At 40.6% G+C, this 20,709-nt stretch overlaps 2 protein-coding genes across 4 annotated transcripts; one reads left to right on the plus strand and one right to left on the minus strand.

Moving 5' to 3' along the window:
- Positions 1-1,592: 1,592 nt before the first annotated feature.
- CHRNA5 (cholinergic receptor nicotinic alpha 5 subunit) lies at positions 1,593-13,524 on the plus strand. 3 transcript variants are annotated; one of them, XM_058156634.1, is made up of 7 exons: positions 1,593-1,763; positions 6,045-6,196; positions 7,085-7,129; positions 7,530-7,639; positions 8,556-9,390; positions 10,776-10,975; positions 11,203-13,524. In XM_058156634.1, the coding sequence occupies exons 1-6, from the start codon at positions 1,691-1,693 to the stop codon at positions 10,935-10,937; spliced, it is 1,377 nt and encodes a 458-aa protein (XP_058012617.1). In that variant the 5' UTR covers positions 1,593-1,690; the 3' UTR covers positions 10,938-10,975; positions 11,203-13,524. The 3 variants fall into 3 exon arrangements, with proteins under 3 accessions (XP_058012617.1, XP_058012616.1, XP_058012618.1); XM_058156633.1 differs by having other exon boundaries at positions 10,776-13,524; XM_058156635.1 differs by having other exon boundaries at positions 1,635-1,858; positions 10,776-13,524.
- Positions 13,525-14,723: 1,199 nt separating this feature from the next.
- Positions 14,724-20,709, minus strand: CHRNA3 (cholinergic receptor nicotinic alpha 3 subunit). The gene is made up of 5 exons (XM_058156636.1): positions 20,566-20,709; positions 20,108-20,152; positions 18,117-18,226; positions 16,336-17,353; positions 14,724-14,852 (listed from the first exon to the last, which is right to left on the minus strand). Exons 1-5 carry the CDS (start codon positions 20,701-20,703, stop codon positions 14,724-14,726), a joined length of 1,440 nt encoding a protein of 479 aa, XP_058012619.1. The 5' UTR covers positions 20,704-20,709.

The raw sequence follows: 20,709 nt of genomic DNA on the forward strand, positions 1-20,709 counted from the left end.
TGGTGGGATATTTTTAATTACAGGGTTCGGGAGAGCTTATGTACATGCGAAGAAAGAAGGGAAAAAAACCTTCGTGAAATAATACAATTTAGCACTTTGCCAACAGCTTTTCAAGGCAGCTGCTGCACAATTGCAGCTGTGTCTGCACTGATAACAAGACGGTGTCCTGGGAAATCAGTATTTAATTGTTTATTAATTTTTCAAACACTTGGCAGCGCATAGCTCAACATCATGCTGGTTAAAACTGGATTTTACAAGGAGGCGGGGAAGGGGAAGACTATAAATTGATTGGTTGCCATTGTACAGGAATAATGGTAGAATTAAACAAGTTGGAATGGTGTAATGTCGGGACTGCTCGGCAAACACTCCCGAAGGGAAAGGGTAAGGAAAGAGGAGTAAAGAAGGAAGAAAGTAGGTAGGTAGGTGGGTAGGGAGGAAAGAAGGGAGGGAGAAGAAAGGATAGGAGGAGGAGAAGAAGGAGAAGATAGAGGGTTAGAAAGGATGGTAGTGAGAAGTGGGAAAGAGGAGGGGAAGTAGGAAAGCGAGGAGAAGGTGGTGGGGGAAGTTTAAGAGGGACGAGAAGGGAAGAAAGGATTAAAGGGGGGAGTGGCAGTCGAGCAGCCCTGATTGAGTATAATTTGAGTATAGGACTGATTGTTGGATAAGTGATTGTATTGTACACTGGTCAAATTGTGGGAATTATTATGAAAAAATAAAAATAAAAAAATTTGTAAAAAAAAAAAAATTGGATTTTATCAGGGTGAAAAGTGGGGAAAACGAAGCAAGGTACAGGGAGCCCTGGACTTATGACCATAATTGGAACCCCAACTTCATTGCTAAACAAAATGAGTCATGCCCAGTTTCACAACTTTTTTGCCATGGTCACTAACCAGGTTGCTACAGTTGTTAAGCACATGGTCATTAAGTGAATCTACTTTTCTCCATTGAATCTGCTTATCCAAAATTGGCCGGGAAGATTGCGAATGGCAATCACACCACTCTGGAATGATACAATCATGATGTAATTGTAGGGATGCTGTAACGGTCATAAGTCCAAGGACGGACCAGTCGTAAATGGCTTTTTTCAGTGCCATTAGTTACTAAACATTTCTTGCATTCTGCAAAACGCATTGCGCTGTGTCTGGCCCCTCCAAATAAATGCAAAAATTAAACTTTCAACCCAGCTAAAAACAACGGGGAGACGGTTTTGTTTTAAGATGTAGTTTTATTTATTTATTTCATTTATTTTTATCCCGCCTTTATTATTTTTGTGGATAACTGGGCTCCTGCTGCAGGCGCATCCTAAGCTTTCTTTGATGCTCCTCACAACAACCCTGTGAGGTAGCCCAATGCGTTTGACAGCGTGGAGCGAAGTTTTGAGTTTGCTGAAAACTCGGCCCTTCCTACTTCAGGGCCGCACCTTCGCCACTCCAACGGAGGAGAGCCTACAACTCCCATCAGCCCCTCGGCTGAGAACGGAGCTGCGAGGCTGCCGGGAGTCGTAGGCCAATCCCAGCTGTGGGGGGGGGAGCGGCCTCGCGGCTTTCCCGCCCTTTCTTAGCCACGCCCCGGGGGCGGGGCATCGGCGGCTTAGCGGCAGCCGGCGCGCTTTCCCAGCCGAGGCTCGTCTGAGGAGAAGCGGCTCCGCTTTTTCGTCCGCGTCCGGCGGCCGCTTTTGCCGCGCGGGGCCATGGCCGAGGCTCCCCTGATGCTCCTGATGCTCCTCTTCGCCGGCCGCGGAGCCTCCGCCGGCCGTTTTCTGGGTAACGCCGAGACACGCGTCAAGCCCGCGCTCGTGTGAATGCCCCGGGAGCCGAGACGCGCGTCATGCGCCAAAAAAGAGCGCGCGAGGAAGACAGTTATGTGGGGACGGGGGGGGAGAAAGTCCACCCAGCCAACTTGGAACACCCCACCCCCCCTCCTCATAATAAATAGGAATTAACTGTCACGGAGGCTGAGGTGGGGGGGGCGTCGAATAGGGTCCAACTATTGCACAGGAGTTTTATACTGCATGAGATGGAAACTAAAAGGGAGCCTGTCAGCTGGCTGGCTGGGGGGGGGGAGGGGTTATATGTTGGGGTGGGGGAGCGATGTGGGATTTATTGATTAAAAGTATTTATAAACTGCTTCCCCTCCTCAGGAAGTAGCCCTGAGGTGGATTGCGGAGGGCGGGGTTGGGGTGGGGGGGGGTAGGGGGGGCGAGGCAGGTGTGCCTGAGTATGCAAATGCATTCCTGCAGGGAGGGGTTGGAGGGAGTGGGCATGAGTGTGCAAATCCATAGGTTTCTCTGGGCATAGAGGTGAGAAGCTTATATCCATGATGAATCATTGGCAGGCATATATATATACCTTTATATATGTATGTATCTGTGTATATGCTTTATGTGTAGCATCTGCATAACTTATGTTAGAGATAGAAGATTAGTAATGAATTCAGTTATGTATGTCATGCCTCCCAAAATAACAGTAACAGAGTTATAAAGTAGTTAATAATCTATGTATCATCTAAATCTCTATCATATCTATACAACTATTGTCTATTATAGCTTTTGTCTCCATTATCTATCTGTCATCTCTCTCTCTCTCTCTCTCTCTCTCTCTCTCTCTCTCTCTCTCTCTCTCTATATATATATATATATATATATATATATATATATATATATATATATATATATATGTCAATCTATCGATCTATTGACCTGTCTATCTCTGTCATCTATCTATTATCTATCTTATCTATGTCTATATCTATATATATGTCATCTATTATCTATCTGTCTGTCTATCTAATCTGTCTGTCTATCTCTTTGTCTATCTGTCCATCCATACTTACATACACACTATATGCATAGTTGTTGGATGTGAGAGGGGCGGCAAATAAATTTCATCATAAATCAATAAAATAAAAATACGTATGTGTAATACTATATACAGGCTGCTTTTTCCTACTTCCATTCCATTGTATTTCAGTGGGGTTGATGCCTCTGTAAGTGGGTTAGGGTGGGGGTGGGAGGGTGTATTATTACAACCTGATTCTGCTGTCGTATTGCAGGATTACTGTCCTTATCCTGATGACAAAAATTGCAACCTGATCTGTCCAGCCTTCCCCCAAGAGACACTGTAATCTGTTTTTGTAAGACTTTTTGCGTCTGCATCTGGAAGACTTTATCTAGAAGTGCAGGTTCAAGCAATAATAACTGCGGTGGTTAACTGAAGGGCAGGGAGGGGGCTGGCTACACTCCATTGTGCTGCATTGGTGAGAAGGAAGAAAAAAAAAACCCACATCGGGAAGGCGGGATGTAGCAACGTGTGTGTATTCATCTGTGCAATAATCTGGTTTGCCCAGGATGAACCAGATATTTTTTTTAACCAAAAGAGATTTTGATTCTCCCATCCTGTCTTTAAATAGACATCTGCCAGCTGCTGCTCTTTCCAGTTGTTCTGGAGCCATCGAAAGAGTTCGTCTCAACTTCATCTTTTCTAGCTTATTTTGCTCTGGCCAAAATAGACAAGCAGCAAAAGACGTTTCCTGTTTTTAACCAGGGGGTGTCACTGGATAAAGAGTTTTTTTGGTGGAGATTTGAATGGTTAAGACTGCAGGGACATATTTTTGTCTTGGGGAGACAGATATTTTCAACCTGACCTGAAGATTTAGGCATTATTTTTGTAACTCTGGGTGTGTAAAAGAGAAGCACAAGTTAGCAGAATGTGTTTAAAAGCTTTCCCCTTTATGTAATGAAAAGGGGTTTTGATAGATTCAGGTTAAACAGATTTGCAGTTAGTTATTTTTGTTTTTCAGAAGAAACTGAAACTGTTACGGCAGTGCTTTTTTCCTGAATGTATATTATTCATACACAGTTGGTTATTAGGTTCCCATTCTGGATACCTGCAATTTCATTGCCCTAGTATTCTATGGCTATTGTTTTTCTCACTAAAACGGATTGCTTCCTTCATATTTTGATATGCAAAAATATTGATTTGGTTACTTCTGGAAAAAAAAAAACCTTCTGGAAACACAATTTAGCATAAGATACCCAGTATGTATTATATGGCAAATTAAATAGCAATGTACAAAGGTTGAAGGATCACAGTTGAATGCAAGAAACAATTTTCTTCAGATAATAATGTTTCCAAATGTGGTGTTTAAATGTGTTTGAACTGCCTGTTGTATCTGGTTAGTGGATAGACATTTAATAAAAATAGAAAGTGGCATAGGTGTTTTGAGTCCTAAAGGCTACAAGGGGTTTTTTTTTCCAGTCATATTTCTTCTATGACAGATGGTAAAGAAGAAAACTGACTTGAACCATTTCTTTTAGATTTAGTCATTGTGAAGTGAAATGAAAAAAACAACAATATGTGGTACAGCTAGAGAACATCCAAGTTTATTGGCATAAAGTTAAATCTAATGACTCAATTACTGCCATGAAAGGAACACTTGAAGGACCAGGTTGGGGACAGATTCTCCTGGAGAAAATCCATCTCTTGTCCTCACTAAGAACCAATTCCGACAATGGCACATAATCACTTTTTAAAAATACAACCTAAGCAACTGGTGAATTGTAATAGAATTATTTCTGAATGCAATAATCAAGAAACACATTTTGTGAACAGGACAGCCGTCTTCTGTAATCAGAACAAGTTTTATTCTTTCAAACAGTTTAAATCACTGTTTCATCGTTGAGATTTAAAAATAGTTTTATATTACTACACTTGAACCTTTACATTTCATCAGCTGAAAGCGTAGTCTTAGGTACCAGGGCCCAAGCCCCTGTTTAGCGAAAGAATAGGTACAGCAGGATTTTTTCTGCTTCAGTAGCCAGAAAATAGGGCTGTGCAAATCTCCCAAAAGAAGTGCTCTACAATACGTGAACCACATCTTTTTACTGAGTTGCTTCTTCAGAATTGCTGCTAGCTATCTTCTGCACATGTGTAGCCATTTTATTTCTTCTTCTTTTTTACAGCAAAAGAAGTTGACTGCGCAGTTACAAATGATTTGCATAGCCCTAGAAGTTAATTATCAACGTACATCATCTAATGAGTCTGAGAATAGCATTTTACATTAAAGTACCAGAATAAGTATTTAAGTAAAATATGGGCGATTCAACATGCTAGGAAATTCGCAATGGTTTCTTTGTTTTTCATTAAACAATTTTAAAGTGTCTTTGAATTGTTCCATTTTAACGTATGAGCTCAGACTTTTAAGTTTCATGATATTTAAGGTACAAAATGCAGTACTGTATAATAAAAGTAGCAATATTTTATATTCCTCTCACAAAACATTAAGCAATAGAGTTTATTAACTTTGAGAGCACTTGTAACACATAAATATTCCCTTTCCACTCCTTGTAATATTTTCAGTAGGATAGAGCAATGAATATGTCACATTTAGTTCTCCAGAAATGAACTTTCATACAATATGAAATATGTTGGCAATTTCTGCGAAAGCAAATATTGGATGTTTTAAGTGGAAGAAGGGCAATACAGCATTGCCGATACTGAAAATTACTGTTGCATAAGTTCAATACCATCACAAATGAAATCTAATAGCCTACAATACTTACAGCATGGAGCCTGAAGGCTCTGCTTGATTTACATATCTATTTATGTAAATTGTCAATTTGTATTCATGCCAGTAAATCTGTAGACTAATCAAACTATAAATAAGTAGAAAATGCATGCTTCCATAATTTCTACTTTTTTCATCCTTAATTCTTCATCTACAATTTACCGCTCGCTTCTGGGACTGGTTACTTAAACATAATACTCTTTCCCACTTATAAAACATAACTTTGAGATACCTCTCTTAATTATGTTTTACATTTTTAATGGATTACCCTTTAACTTCATTGACAGTGTCAAAAGCTGAATCTGCAGAATAAGAGAGTTACTTGACCTGTTCTTTTGTTCCCCCTGTTTAAACAAAAGGGAACTGTAGCTTTCAGTGATGCTTAACTTTATGGCAAACTTCGTCTATTGTGACGGGAAATTATGTAAGTTAAATATTAAATACTTTTTCTGGATATATTTTTTTTAAACTTTTTGCAGGTACATCTGAACCTTCTTTTATTGCTAAAAGTGAAGACCGCTTATTTAAATATTTATTTGAAGACTATGAACGATGGGTTCGTCCAGTCGAGCATTTGAATGATACCATCAAAGTGAAATTTGGTCTTGCAATTTCCCTGTTGGTGGATGTGGTATGTTAGGAAACATTTTAAAATTCAAACGATCTGAAGACATACAGTATGTTATCTGTTTTGTAGAATTCCTGCCATGTTTCTGAAATATAATTTGGCCGTAATAATTTATAAGTATACTTTTTACTCAAGATTTAGAAGAAATTACTTGCAAGTAGTAGTAGTATGATTCCAGGGCAGGTGGAGACAGGAATTTCTCTCCCACCCCCACCCTAAATAACTCTTGTTTAATCAGATGGCATATTAAGTGAAAGTATGATAGTTAGATACCAACCAACATGGTTTACAACTTCAGGTGAATGGGGGGTTTTTTGTGTTTTTTTAAACCTTATACCTCTGAGTCTGTAAAACATGAAAAAGATTCTGTGTCTTTTCCTTTAACTAACATAAAATACTTCCCGTTATTCCTACTAGCAATAGCAATGATAACATTTTTGGTGCTGTGAGTATTTAGTGCCTTACAGCCATTGGATTGTTCCATTAGTGTTGGACAGCAGTCCTCCCAGTGGGGAGGAGATCTCAAAGTGGGAAATTAGGCGGGACCTAAGTAAACACAATAGGGCAAGGTATGTCACTTCTTGCCTCCAATGCCTTTGAGCCATATCTAGTCTTTCACGGTGCCAGAGATTCCTGCAGAACAGGCATAGAGCCTGTTTGAACTCTACAAGTGTGAATCTGGTAGTTCATGCCTGACAATTATTAGGGGAATGAAATTCCAGTGTCAGCTGCTTCTGCTGTTTCATTATCCCTTCAAGGGGCACATTGGGAAGCGCCTATTTAGGAGGGGGAAGCTACCAGAAGTCTTGCCAAGGTCCAGTTCAGACGCTATCTGGCTCTCACCGTGAGCTAAAACTTTTGATTATATCTAATACACTTTTCTTCCAATAGGATGAGAAAAACCAATTGATGACCACAAATGTTTGGCTGAAGCAGGTGAGTCCTGGTTGAAGATCTTTTGAGTGGGAATCTTCATAATATTGGTGCACTGGTGATTCAGGCCTTTGGGTTGCATCACCGTGGAAGAGACAGAGGGAAAAAAAAGATAGATCAGGATTCTCTATCGACCCTGAATGATTTACAGTAAATCGGCAAGGGGATTCGAAGCAGCAAGGTGGGTTTTCCAGAAATATTAGAATCAGAAAACATTCCTGTTGCAAGTCAACACGAGTCCAGTAAGTTTATCAAAAGTAGCAAAACAAAAAAGTACAAACAAATACGTTTTGAAGCAAAGGTAGCAACTTTTAATAGTAACATAGTAAACATTTTAATTGTTGCTTTCTGGGTTGTTTCGAGTTCAAGATAAAATTGAAGAAAAGTCTGCACTCCTTTGCAGGAATGGGTTGATGTAAAGCTGAAGTGGGATCCCGAGGACTATGCCGGAATAACATCTATCCGTGTCCCTTCAGCTTCCCTATGGATTCCAGACATTGTTCTATATGATAAGTAAGCGTTTCAGTTTTTAAAATATGTTAAATAGACTTGGGCCCAGGAGAATGCGGAAAAAAACCAGGCTGAAAAGGTCTGGATGGGTAATGAAATAAAAGGGTTTGGTGCCCCCTTCAATTTCCCAAGGAAGAAGACTCACATGATTGTGGAGAGTTCTTACCCAGAAGGAATTTCCCTTAAGATCATATCTTCGCTTGTAGACTACTTGTCTTTCTGGCAAAAATGAACAAGAAGCAGCAGAAAAGATGCTGTGCACATTCCTCAGAGACTGCACTCAGAGCAGCGGTAGAAGATAATTGGGTCCTCATTTGAGGACCTCATCATGTTAAGAAGCGTAGCGCCTCATTAAGATACTCGGTTTTATCTTTTTTTAACCTGTTGGAGAAGTTTTTATAGAAGGGTGGACATGTCTGCAAAAGGATTCTAGCCATTCCTTTCACAGAGGATCATCCAAAATCCTGATTTTACTCACTCGTTAGCTCCTATCCATTTGTTAAAAATTAAATTAATAATTTGAATTGTGGCTGGAGTATGCCCTACAGGGGACACTCTAACCAGTAGTGAAATCCAATTTGTTTTACTACAGGTTCTGTGGGGGTGGCTTGGTGGGCCTGGTTTGGCTTGGTGGGCGTGGCAGCGGAAGGATACTGCAAAATCTCCATTCCCTCCTCACTCTGGGCCAGCAAGAGGTGGTATTTGCTGGTTCTCTGAACTACTCAAAATTTCCCCCACCGGTTCTCCAGAACCTGCTGGATTTCACCCCGCATCTAACTCAATGTTTTGTCTGTAAAGGATTAAGCAGGGTTATACAATTCCAAAATAATTTTATGCTGGAAAAAGTACATCACACTTGGCTTTTTGTGGGAAAGCCCTGTCTTGCCCCTTTCGTAACCCTTTGCTGATATTCTTTCAGTGCAGACGGTCATTTTGAAGGGACGTCTACGAAGGCCATAGTGAAGCACGATGGCACCATTGTTTGGACCCCACCTGCAAACTATAAAAGCTCTTGCACCATTGACGTCACTTATTTTCCATTTGACCTCCAGAACTGCTCCATGAAGTTTGGCTCGTGGACATACGATGGTTCTCAGGTGGATATAATCCTTGTGGATGAAGAAGTAGACAAAAGAGATTTCTTTGATAACGGAGAATGGGAAATAGTAACAGCAACGGGTATCAGAAGGAACAGAACTGATGGAAGCTGCTGGTACCCCTTTATTACCTACTCGTTCATCATTAGGCGCTTGCCTCTCTTTTACACGCTCTTCCTCATTATTCCATGCATAGGGCTGTCTTTCTTAACCATCCTCGTCTTCTACCTTCCCGCCTACGAAGGTGAGAAGATCTCTCTCTGCACTTCCGTTCTGGTCTCGCTCACCGTCTTCCTTCTAGTCATAGAAGAAATTATTCCCTCATCTTCTAAAGTCATACCTCTGATTGGCGAATACTTGGTCTTCACCATGATTTTTGTGACCTTATCTATAGTCATCACTGTCTTTGCTATTAACGTTCATCACCGGTCCTCGTCGACGCACAGCGCGATGGCGCCGTGGGTCCGCAAAATATTTCTCCACAAGCTCCCCAGACTGCTTTGTATGAGAAGCCACGTCGATAGGTACTCGGTACCAAAAGAAGAAGAGGCCACGGGCACCCAGGGATCCGAGGAATCTAGGAATACCTTGGAAGCAGCCTTAAATTCTGTCCGGTATATTATAAGACACATTGTCAAAGAGAATGAAGTACATGAGGTGTGTGTGTGTATTCTAGTTGTGTTACACTCAATGGCTGAGTTGAACATAATACACAAAGTTATGTAGTAGAATCTTAATCTGGAGCCCTTGGTGCTTTATGAGCGTAGTTGTTTGCTTGCAAACATTTCATGACCCAACTAGATCAGTGGTGAAATCTGAACCAGTTTACTACCGGTTCGGTGGCTGCACATGCGCTCTGTGCGCCAAATGTGCACTGCATGCACGCATGCGCAGTGACGCCAAAAGGCATGGGAAGGAGATAAGTAGAACAGTGCACACGGGTGTGATCAGCTGTGACACACGATTGTCAGAGCCTTTTTTTTTACTACCTATTCGGCCGAATAGGTTGTAAAAATGCTTTTAAAAGTTAAGAAAAGGCTCTGACAATTGCGCAGCTCAGCTGTGATCATCAGAGCCTTTTTTATTTTTTACCTTTTAAAAGCATTTTTTACAACCTATTCCTACCATTCGGGCAGTAAAAGCGAGCGAGCTGGAAAGAAGCAGCAAGCGGGCAACTGGGCGATTGGATGGGCATGGGGGGGGGACAGAGATTTTTGCTACCGGTTCTCCGAACCACCCGCTGCCATCGCTACCGGATCGGCCAGTCCAAACCGGGAGCATTTCACCCCTGAACTAGATAGCATCATCAGTGCTCTGATGATGTTGACAGTGATCATCTGATACTGATGATGTAACCTAGCTGGGCCATGAAACGTCTACAAGAAAACAACCAAATTCGGAGAGCATCAAGGACTCCACAGTTCAACCCTGAGCTACAGGAAGAAAAAAAACTTAATTATTTGGTTGATTTCAGATGCTGTCCTGTTTTGGGATGTCTTTGAGAGAAAGGGAAGTCTTAGTCCTGTTGATGGAAACCATTCCTTCAATAGCAACCTAGCAATATCTAAACCGTTCAATAGTTTTTGTCATATCTTATTGAGTGAGGGGTATCATATGAATAACTTGATCTACTGTTTTGGATCAAGATAGTGAACATTTTGGATCAATAGCATGCTAAAAAAATAGAGAAATTATTTCTTATCAACTACAATGACTCATGTTTGTCTGTGACCCATTTTTCCCCCAGTTTATATAAAAAATATGATTCAAGCCTTAACAAGCACAAATATTTTTAAATAGACTGGGGATTTTTAATTCTGTGATAAAATTCAGTTTCAGTAATGTATACTATTCAATTTAATAAGTAAAATCTACAATAGGGAATGTCTATTATAACAATGGTTATTTATTATGCTGTGGCTTTTGTATAGATACATTGTTGCCACTGCCTGCTTTGTTATTTTCTAGGGACTAAACTCGGATAAAACCAAATGCTTAAGGAAAGTTACTGACTTTTTTTCCCTCTTCTTCTTTTTTTTAAGGTTGTGGATGACTGGAAATTTATAGCGCAGGTGCTGGATCGTGTGTTCCTATGGCTGTTCTTTCTGGTTGCAGTTACTGGATCCCTGGCCCTGTTTCTTCCTGTAATTCATAAATGGGCAAGCAAAACAGTACCAATCCATGCTGGGATTGTGAATAAATAAGTGTGTGAGCAGGGGCAGAATTCTAGCAGTGTTTCTAGGTATGCTAATTCCTAGATGTGTTTAAGTTCTTTCTAAACTAATAATGAAATGTCTGAGAATGCAATTGGGAGGGGAAAATTCATGGGGATATTTAACCAGAAAAATTGTAAGATGGATTCCCCCCGCCCTCCTCTTAATTATAGCCTATCTGGATGCCATCAGTATTCTAATATTATTTGCAGATTATTATAGAAAAAAGTATTAACATGACACTTTAACATTTAAGGTGTCTAATATGCCCATCATTGAAACTGCTGCAGCAATGGATGAGAAGTTTTGTCAGGGGTCAGATGCCCGGGCAGTTGGTTCTTCTGGATCCGGAGACAATGAGCACACCAACAAATAAAGAGATTTTTTTTAAAGTTTTATTATTAAGCAAACAAATTTAAAAACACAGCAAAAAAAGCACATCTACCAAGCAAGACGGTACCGAAATCTCTTGCAAGCTGTCAGGACCTTCTTAATAACAATAGCACAGATGTTCCAGTGCCAGGTTCTCCGCAGAAGCTCCCAACTTAAAAGCCAGTATTAGGGTTTTTATTAAAAGTTGGCACCATGATTTCCATGGCTCTTGTTTCTATAGTCACAAGGCTGCAAAACCTGACCTTGGCTAGGTGGCCCATCACTCGAAACACAGAGGTTTTCACAGATTAAAAAAAAAAAAAAGCTTTGCACTATGTGAAGATTCCACAGCCCCTCTTCGCCTTTATGCAATAAACAAAAGCTTTTTTTTTTAAAGCACATTAGCTCAGAATGAACTCTGAAGGTCTACACCAGGGGTTAGAAAAGTCTAAGGGGTGTCCAAGCTTGGCAACTTTATGACTGAACTTCAATTCCCGGAATTCCCCATCCAGCTGGCTGGGGAATTCTGGGAGTTGAAGTCCATGGGTCTTAAATTTGGCAAGGTTGGACACCCCTTAGACTTTTCTTAATGTGAAGGAATCTCTTCTTGAATCTCTTAACACCTTACAAAATTAACCACAAATCTCCATCTTATGCGTATACTATTATGTGTTCTTTCCATATACCTTTATTGCTGCTATCCATGTATTTTATGCCGTATGCTAAATAAATGAATGTGAAGGAGAAATCAAAATATGCCACTAAAACTCCTCAAAACACAACGGTCTTCCGCATTGGCATTACCAAGGAATACAGAAGGTTTTAGATATATATTTTTTTAGTCCGTTCATGTGACGTGTGAGTAATCGTAGCAGATGAGGGTTCTTCATCTCTCACTCTTAGCATTTGATTCCCAAACTGTCACTCAGAATTAAGCTCAGTTTGCCAAGGAACAAGTGGGAAGGTTGAAAAGTGTAAGGCAAAGAAAGTTGTAAAATATGCAAGTGCTCCATGGAGCGTTTTGGACTTCCTAATGCAATTTCCCTTCTAAATCCAATTTTTATTGTGCTGTGATAACACAATAACAGCGAGGACAATTAACCAGTGGAACAGTTTGCCTCCAGAAGTTGTGGGTCCTTCATCACTGGAGGTTTTTAAGAAGAGACTGGAGGATCTTTTGCCTGAAATAGGATCGCCTCCTTGAGCAGGGGGCTGGACTAGAAGACCTCCAAGGTCCCTCCCAGCTTGATTCTGATTCTGATTTTAACCAAAGCAAAGACACCCTCCAATCCTGCTCAACTCTCATGCAGTTTTCTTCATAGCCTTACAAAAGCAATTCGTTATTCCTTTCTTAGAAGATTTTATTTGACTTCACAGTCTAATCCACTTGCTGAAAAAGATGTGTTGATTGTAGAAGTTGCACATGAAGTATCTGGGGCGTGCTCCTTTATGCGTTTTTATTAAGCACAAATACCCTCCATGTTCTGTGAAGAAAATCTGTGCTATATAAGTAGCCCTCGAATTAAAATCAACAGTCAAATCATGGAATGAAAAATATGCTACAACAAAGGTAACTAGAGACAGTAGATATTATTTTAATATCGTCTAAACACACTTTTAGAAAGATAGTAGACAGTTGGAAATCTTTTGTGTCAATTACACAATAGATCAGAAATGAACGTTTGCAGTGATATGAGCTGGAGTACTTCATCGTTCTAGTTGTATTTTGTGTATTGCTGGGAATTTTTAAATATTTTTTAAAAAATCAGATTTATTTTTAGATTTTAGAAGTGTACTGAATGCACTTTAAGGGTGATAATTATAGAAAATAAATTAAACTTTGCATTTGATACTTGCTGTTTGTTATTAAGTTTGTAAATTCAAGGGGAATTTTTAAATTACATTATATTTCATTAGGAAACCATCATTTGGAAAGTGGGTTAATTAAAGATTCCTTAATATTTATCTGCATTGCTTAGGGGGTTTCGTCTCTTCCTCTCACCCTTTTTAATCTAAGTAGCTGAGATTTGTTGCCTTTAGTGGAAAAACCATTCCTGGTCTTTTCATTTGATTTAGCTTCCTTGAGACCAGAAGCTGAAAACCAGTGCTTACTATCATCTTATTTTCATTTGTCTGCTGCAATATCCCATGTTAATAAACAATTCTCCAAATCCTTATAAATGTTCCCTTTTCCTTTTAATCTACTTCTCAAAGATTTCTTTAAAGCCCTTGGCCAAATCCATCAGTTTGACTTGGTAATGTAAAATGGATGTACATATTGATATAAGAGAATATTTGTAGTTCAGGGTTGAAATGTGGGGTCAAGGCTGATATATAGTAATCCAGTATATTTTACATACTAGTGGCTTGCCCTGTCAGTGTTGGTGGGAGCAGTCTTGGTGGTTCCTTGGTTAGGCTGTTGTTTACTTTTTTCCGAGTTAACGCCCAACTAAAATGAGAACAAACTCCACTCCCTTTGAGCATGGATGATGTTACCTAGTTGGGTAATGAAACGCCTGCAAGAAAAGCTCAGAAAGCACCAAGGACCCTATGGATGTACATACGCTTCCTCTGGTTTCTTCTGTTTCTCTCCCACGCAAAGAGAGTCTTTCCTCTGCTTTATCTCCATTTAAAAAAAAACCTCGTGTGAATTTCTGGGTGAGCAGGAAATTATATGATTAGTTCCAGCTAACCCCTAATTTTTAAGACATGGCCTTTTCGAATACAGCTTCTTAGAATCTGTATAGTTCCTTTTGTTGGTTGCTCTTGGCATAGCTGTGGCAGTTTGGTTCGCAAGTCTCGAAAGGCCACATCGAGAGGAAATTTTAATTGGTGCAAATGCTTTTGTATATCTCTGGTGAGCATCTTTGGAGTTCAGCTTGTACTAGTCCAGTTATACCTCAAGATTCCAGTCATGCTAAATATTTCCAACTTAGGCACTCAAGAAACTGATAGGTCTGTGGTTAGCTAGATCTACTCGGTTTCCTCCCTTATTATATATTGGTGCTGCTGCTGTCATCTCCTAGTCCTTGTAACATAATTGTTATCTGATTTTAACATTTGGCTTATTAAAATTGCAGGGATCTGCATTTCTGTATTAATGAGATGGCCTTGACTCTCCTTATCCAAACTTCTGCAGAATAAATTAGTACTATTTTAAGGCTTAATCTGACAACCATAAAAATTCTCTCTCACTCAAAAAAAAAAAAGGAAAAATCTAGACATAAAAATTCTTCGGTCTTATACAACACCTCAGAATAATACAACATCAGTTGTTTTCTGTATGTTCTTCAGTATCTTTATTTTGGTACTCAAAGAAGCAAAAATAAGTAGTTCAACATCAGCGTAATGTGTTTAGACACCCAAGAAGGGGAAAAAAGTCCTTTTTTTGCTGTGTCACCTTGTTTAAACTTCATCTCTGATCAGCAGCGGTTGCAGGAACAATCCTGCTGTCCCCAAAATGCACACGAGAATAAATACCCACAGGAAAATACGGTCAATAACCATGGCAACATATTTCCAGTCATCTTGAGTCTGGAAGAAATAAGCAGAAAATTACATCAATTTTCAAATAATCTATTTTGTGGGGCCGCTATGCATATTTCAAAGCCATTGGTACAGTTGTCTTTGCAGAGAGTACAATAAATAGTTTTAAAACTAGGCCTCTGTTGAACATCTTCAAAAGGCGGACCCTCAGGTCCTCTGTCTCAAATCTATACTTGAAATGAACTGAGGCAGGGGCGGGGAGGGACTTGAGGGAAAAATAAGTCTTTGGCTCCTGACTTTTTTTTTTTTTTTACATTTATATCCCGCCCTTCTCCGAAGACTCAGGGCGGCTTACATTGTGTAAGGCAATAGTCTCATTCTATTTGTATATTTATATACAAAGTCAACTTATTGCCCCCCCAACAATCTGGGTCCTCATTTTACCTACCTTATAAAGATGGAAGGCTGAGTCAACCTTGGGCCTGGTGGGGCTTGAACCTGCAGTAATTGCAGGCAGCTGTGTTTAATAACAGGCTTCTTACAGCCTGAGCCACACCGCGACTTCCTTCCTTGCCTAATTTTGGTTATCTTTTTAAGCGCTTCTTAAATATGGGAAGGTGAATTATTCCATGGAAATGGGAAGGTGTTAAAATTACTAATAAACCTGTTACCATGGAAGATAATTTGCAAAAATATTCCCCTCTGGTTCCAAATAAATATTCAGATGATCGTAAACTAACTTGATCTCTTGTTCACAAGGTTTGGTGAATAGGTGACGTCCCTGTTTCCCCTTGGGGGAAAAAAATCTGTCCTGTTGTTTAAAAAAAAGTCTATTTTTTTTAATATTAGTTTCTGTGTCTTAAGCACTGTAACCTTTCCATTTTGCAAATCACAAATGGTACCTCTTTATTGCCTTCAGAAGATCTAAGAACAGTGGTGAAATCCAATTTTTTTTTACTACCGGTTCTGTGGGCGTGGCTTGGTGAGCATGGCAGGGGAAGGATATTGCAAAATCTCCATTCCCTCCCCACTCCTGGGGGAAGGATATTGCAAAATCTCCATTCCCACCCCACTCTGGGGCCAGCCAGAGGTGGCATTTGCCGGTTCTCCGAACTGCTCAAAATTTCCGCTACCGGTTCTCCAAAACCTGCTGGATTTCACCCAATCTAAGAAGCTGTTCTGTTTTTGGATGCTTCCACAGGAATCTGGTAGAAAATAGAAATAGCCTGAGACTACACAAGACCTTGGTCAATCTGAGCAGATATTACTTAGGTGTGGTCAGGAAATGACCAAAATGTGGATGTTGCAGAACTATTAATTGACACCAAAGTTGTCCAACCGTGGCCACTTTAAAGCTCGTGGACTTCAACTCCCAGAATTCCTCAGCCAGCTTGGCTGAGAAATTCTGGGAGTTGAAGTCCACGAGTCTTAAAGTGGCCATGGTTGGACACCCTGGTTTACAGTATCGCCTTACCAGCATGAGGCCACATCAGGTATGCTGTGAAAGGTGGAAATTAAAATATATCCATACCTCCTTGGCTTTATTCTGCAGTTTCATATTTTCGGCGATGTATTTGATGCTGTCCATCACATCTCTCATTTCTGGCGATATAAACGAAGATGGAAACAACGCATCCATGGATTCAGAACTGGAGCTCTGCGTCAGGTTGCCGGTGGCCTTCAGGTGTGTTCTGTGCTCATGCAGGCAACACACGTGTGTAAACCCTTGGCATGAGAAGCAGTCTTGACAGTACCTGCTGTCGGGTATCTGGATGAAGTTCAAAGGGGCCAGCTCTGCATGGGAAGAAGGCTTCACTTTCTCGGGCCTGCCCTCGTCTTCGTTGCTGGGGGGCCGCGTCATGAACATGACGCGGGGGAGAAATTTGAGGAAAATCACCTTCACCCACTCCGGCATGGTGTGGGTCCTGGGAGTTCTGTAGTGGACGTTAAGTACAAAGACGGTGATGACGATGGAGAGTGTGACAAACAACATGGTGAAGAGGAGGTACTCTCCTATCAGCGGGATCACCAGCGACGTGGACGGAATGGTCTCCGTTATGACCAGGAAGAAAACCGTCAAGGATAAGAGGACCGATATGCACAGAGTTACTTTCTCGCCACAGTCCGACGGAAGGTAGAACACCAACACAGTCAAGAAGGAAATCAGAAGGCACGGGATGATCATGTTGATGGTATAAAACAAGGGCAGGCGTCTCATGTACAAAGAGTAGGTGATATCCGGGTAGAGGGCGTCGCAGCAGTTGTACTTGATGTCATGCTTATAGCCGGGGGCTTTGATAATGGCCCACTCCCCACTTTCCCAATAATCCTTGAGATTCATGGTGGATCCAACGAGCACTAAGTCGATCTGAGCTTTGTCGTAGGTCCAAGAGCCGAACTTCATGGTGCAGTTCTGGTAGTCGAAGGGAAAGTAAGTCACGTCTATTTTACATGAGCTCTTAAATATGGCTGGAGGCATCCACGTGATGTTTCCAGTGAAATTGAGCAAGGCCTTCGTTTTGTCGTCCACCTGGAAGTCTCCGATCGCACTGTCAAACACAGTCGAGAGAACGGGTTGAGTATAGAATAGGTTCTGGCGGTTAGTTATCAAAGTGACCGAGCAACCTATCTTGGCAAAACGTAGATGGGGGAAGAAGGAGCCTCAACAATAGGTCTTAGGTTCTGCTCCTATGCCGTGCAAGCCTCAACTCAATGCTGGGCATGCCTCCAGAGATTCTCAAATCACCCAGGTCAGGGGTCTGCAAACTTGGCTCTTTTAAGACTTGTGGACTTCAACTCCCACAAGTCTTATAAGAGCCAAGTTTGCAGACCCCTGACCCAGGTCATGGTGCAACTGGAGTTTGTTTTTCCTTGAAGTCGTTTCACTTCTCGTCCAAGAAGCTTCTTTGGTTCTGACAGCACCTTTGGGTCAATGCTGGGCAGCACAGAAGAGGCCTCTCAAAAGTTGGTTGACTGCAGCAGTCACGCCTATCACTCAGTATCTTCTGATTGGGAACATGCTACTCATGCAATTCAGTCATGCCTCCCCTCCTCTCTCTCTTTCTTTTCTTTCTCTCTCTCTCTCTCTCTCTCTCTCTGTCTCTTGCACACACATACAATGAGAGAGAGAACACTCATGAAATATCAGGTATTTCTTGGAAAAGATTCACGAAGACTAATAGTGAGATTTGACCAAGTGTGGCATATCTTGCTTGGAAAATTTTGCAATCATTTCTCTGGGATAGTAACTAATTAGGGCTAGGTACATTACGGGAAGAAAATTTAAGAAGTGGTCTAATTCCGTAATCTTACTTGTTATATAACATGATATCAGGCTTCCAGATCTTTTTTGATGGCACTCGGACATACTGCACACCGCCGTATTTCTCTGGATCCCATCTGAGTTTGTAATCATTCCAAATCTGGTAACAGAAAAAAAAAATCGAGATATTTCAGGTAGACTCGTTTCATCCAAATGCTAACCCTTAAGAGAGAAGAGCCTTACAGCACCTTAAAAACACACAAACATCCTATAGGTAGCCCTTGGCTTATGGCCATTCATTTAACAATGGTTTGAAGTCACAACTTGATCTGGGGAAAAATGGCTTACAAACCATCCTCAAAGTTACAATGGATCACTAACCCCCAACACTCGTATGATGATAATTCCAGCACTTCATAACCAAAGACATGGCTGGCTGGGGAATTCTGGGAGTTGAAGTCCACAAATCTTCAAGCCAAGGGTTGAGAAACATTGTGCTAGCTAGATACATTTTAAGAAGTGTGAACTTCAACTCCCAGAATTCCCCAGCCCCAGTTTAAAACTGAAAGCTGAGCTGGCAAAAAGCCAGGCAATAGACTTTAAAAAAAATCCCCAGGCTAATAGCAGATAGAGAGCAAGTTTGCTGCGTTTTACAGGCAGTAGCATTTCTGCAAGTTGCTGCAGTGAAAAGTGGGCCAACCATCCTGGGATTTGCTCCTTGCAAATGATATCCACACCCTGTCCTGGATACCACTTCAGACAGCAGCGTTCATCTATTTCCAAAAAAAGCGGGGGGGAGGTACAAATAAGCTTGCAACAATTCTCTGGTGGCTCAGACTGCTAAGACAGTCTGTTATTAACCGCAGCTGCCTGCAATTACTGCAGGTTCTAGTCCCACCAGGCCCAAGGTTGACTCAGCCTTCCATCCTTTATAAGGTAGGTAAAATGAGGACCCAGATTGTTGGGGGCAATAAGTTGACTTTGTATATAAATATGCAAATAGGATGAAGACTTGCTTAACATAGTGTAAGCCGCCCTGAGTCTTCGGAGAAGGGCAGGATATAAATGCAAATTTAAAAAAAAATCATTAAGAGTTTAGCAGTTCAGAAAGAGAATCACGTACACCTAAAACAGGGACCAAGTACATCCAATTGTGAATACCTGCCTCTCTCACTTTCTCTCTCTCTACCTGGTAGTCTTTCTAAGAGGCCAGAAGAAATGTGTTTGATAGAGAAAGGAGCTCTCTCTTGAACCCCAAACAGCACTTCTGCAAATCCCCTTTTCTACTGCCTGCTGAAAAACCAAGGCCGACTCGAACTTCCAAGCGAAGGTGAGTGTGTTATGATTTTTCTCTCCAAAAAAATGTAATGCAAGCAGTCTCTTGTCTTGCCAAAAACAAAGTAGACCCTGACTTTAGACCAGAGATGTCCAAACTTGGCAACTCTAAGGCCTGTGGACTTCAGATCCCAGAATTCTCCAGCCAGCTGGGGAATTCTGTGGCTTACAGCCAGCTGGGGAATTCTGGGAATTGGAAGTCCACAAGTCTTATAATTTCCAGGGGTGTGTAAACTTGGCAAATTTAAGACCTACGGATTTCATCTCCCAGAATTCTCCAACGAACTAGGTCATGAAATCGGTTGTGTGACATGCCTCACTTAATGACTTATGACTGCTTAATGACAAATTTCCTGCCCACCCTATTGTAAGTTCTAAGTAGAGGACTACCTGGTATTTGTTAAATACAAAAAATAATAATACTTCTTGACCACTAGATGACAGCAGTGTATTAAAAGTGTATTTTCTAAAGTCCTGACTTTTCATTCCCGAAACCCTCAATCTCAGGTGTAACTCTTATTTATTTATTTTAAAGACACTTTGGATATGTGTGTCCGAATAAGTGATTGTGTGTTGCCAAAAAAAATTTTGTTAAGAATCCTAACTCCTGAAAAGATGAAATATTGTTCTAAACACTGCATTTCACTTTTTTCTTCTCCCTCATATTCTTTTTAAACAAAACCTTATTTTCTGATTATTTACTTACATGCTTCAGCCATAAATTAGTCTCCATAATCTGGTTCACTTCATCCTAAGCGGAGAGGGGGGAAAAAAAGAAGAAGCATGTACCATATTTAAAACCTGAATTATATAAAGCTCGGCTGAACATCTGATCTAAAACTGCTAACCGTTAGTACTTGAACGAGACACTCTAGAAATAATAATAATAATAATAATAATATTTTAATTTTTATACCGCCCTTCTCCCGAAGGACTCAGGGCGGTGAACAGCCAAGTAAAACAATACAATATATTACAATAAAAACTATTTAAAAAACTTATTCCATATGGCCTAAATTTAAATATAAAATACATAATATAAAAATAAACCCCAATTGCACTGTTATCGATTAAACTGAGTAAAAAATGGAAAAAATACTCAGGATGCTTAACCAGAGTGAAGTTTTGAGATAAATAAAAGAGAAGGTTCTCCAGTTTACTCACCACTTTGACCAGCTGAGATAAAGACACTTCGAACCAAACCATGACCGGGTCAGACACATTTTCAACAGGCCTGATGATTTCGTTATAATGGGCAAACAATTCCTTATAAAGCCGGTGCTCGTCATCAGAACAAAACATGCCTGA

This window comes from Ahaetulla prasina, chromosome 13 (assembly GCF_028640845.1).
Source record: "Ahaetulla prasina isolate Xishuangbanna chromosome 13, ASM2864084v1, whole genome shotgun sequence".
NCBI classification, from domain to species: Eukaryota; Metazoa; Chordata; class Lepidosauria; order Squamata; family Colubridae; genus Ahaetulla; species Ahaetulla prasina.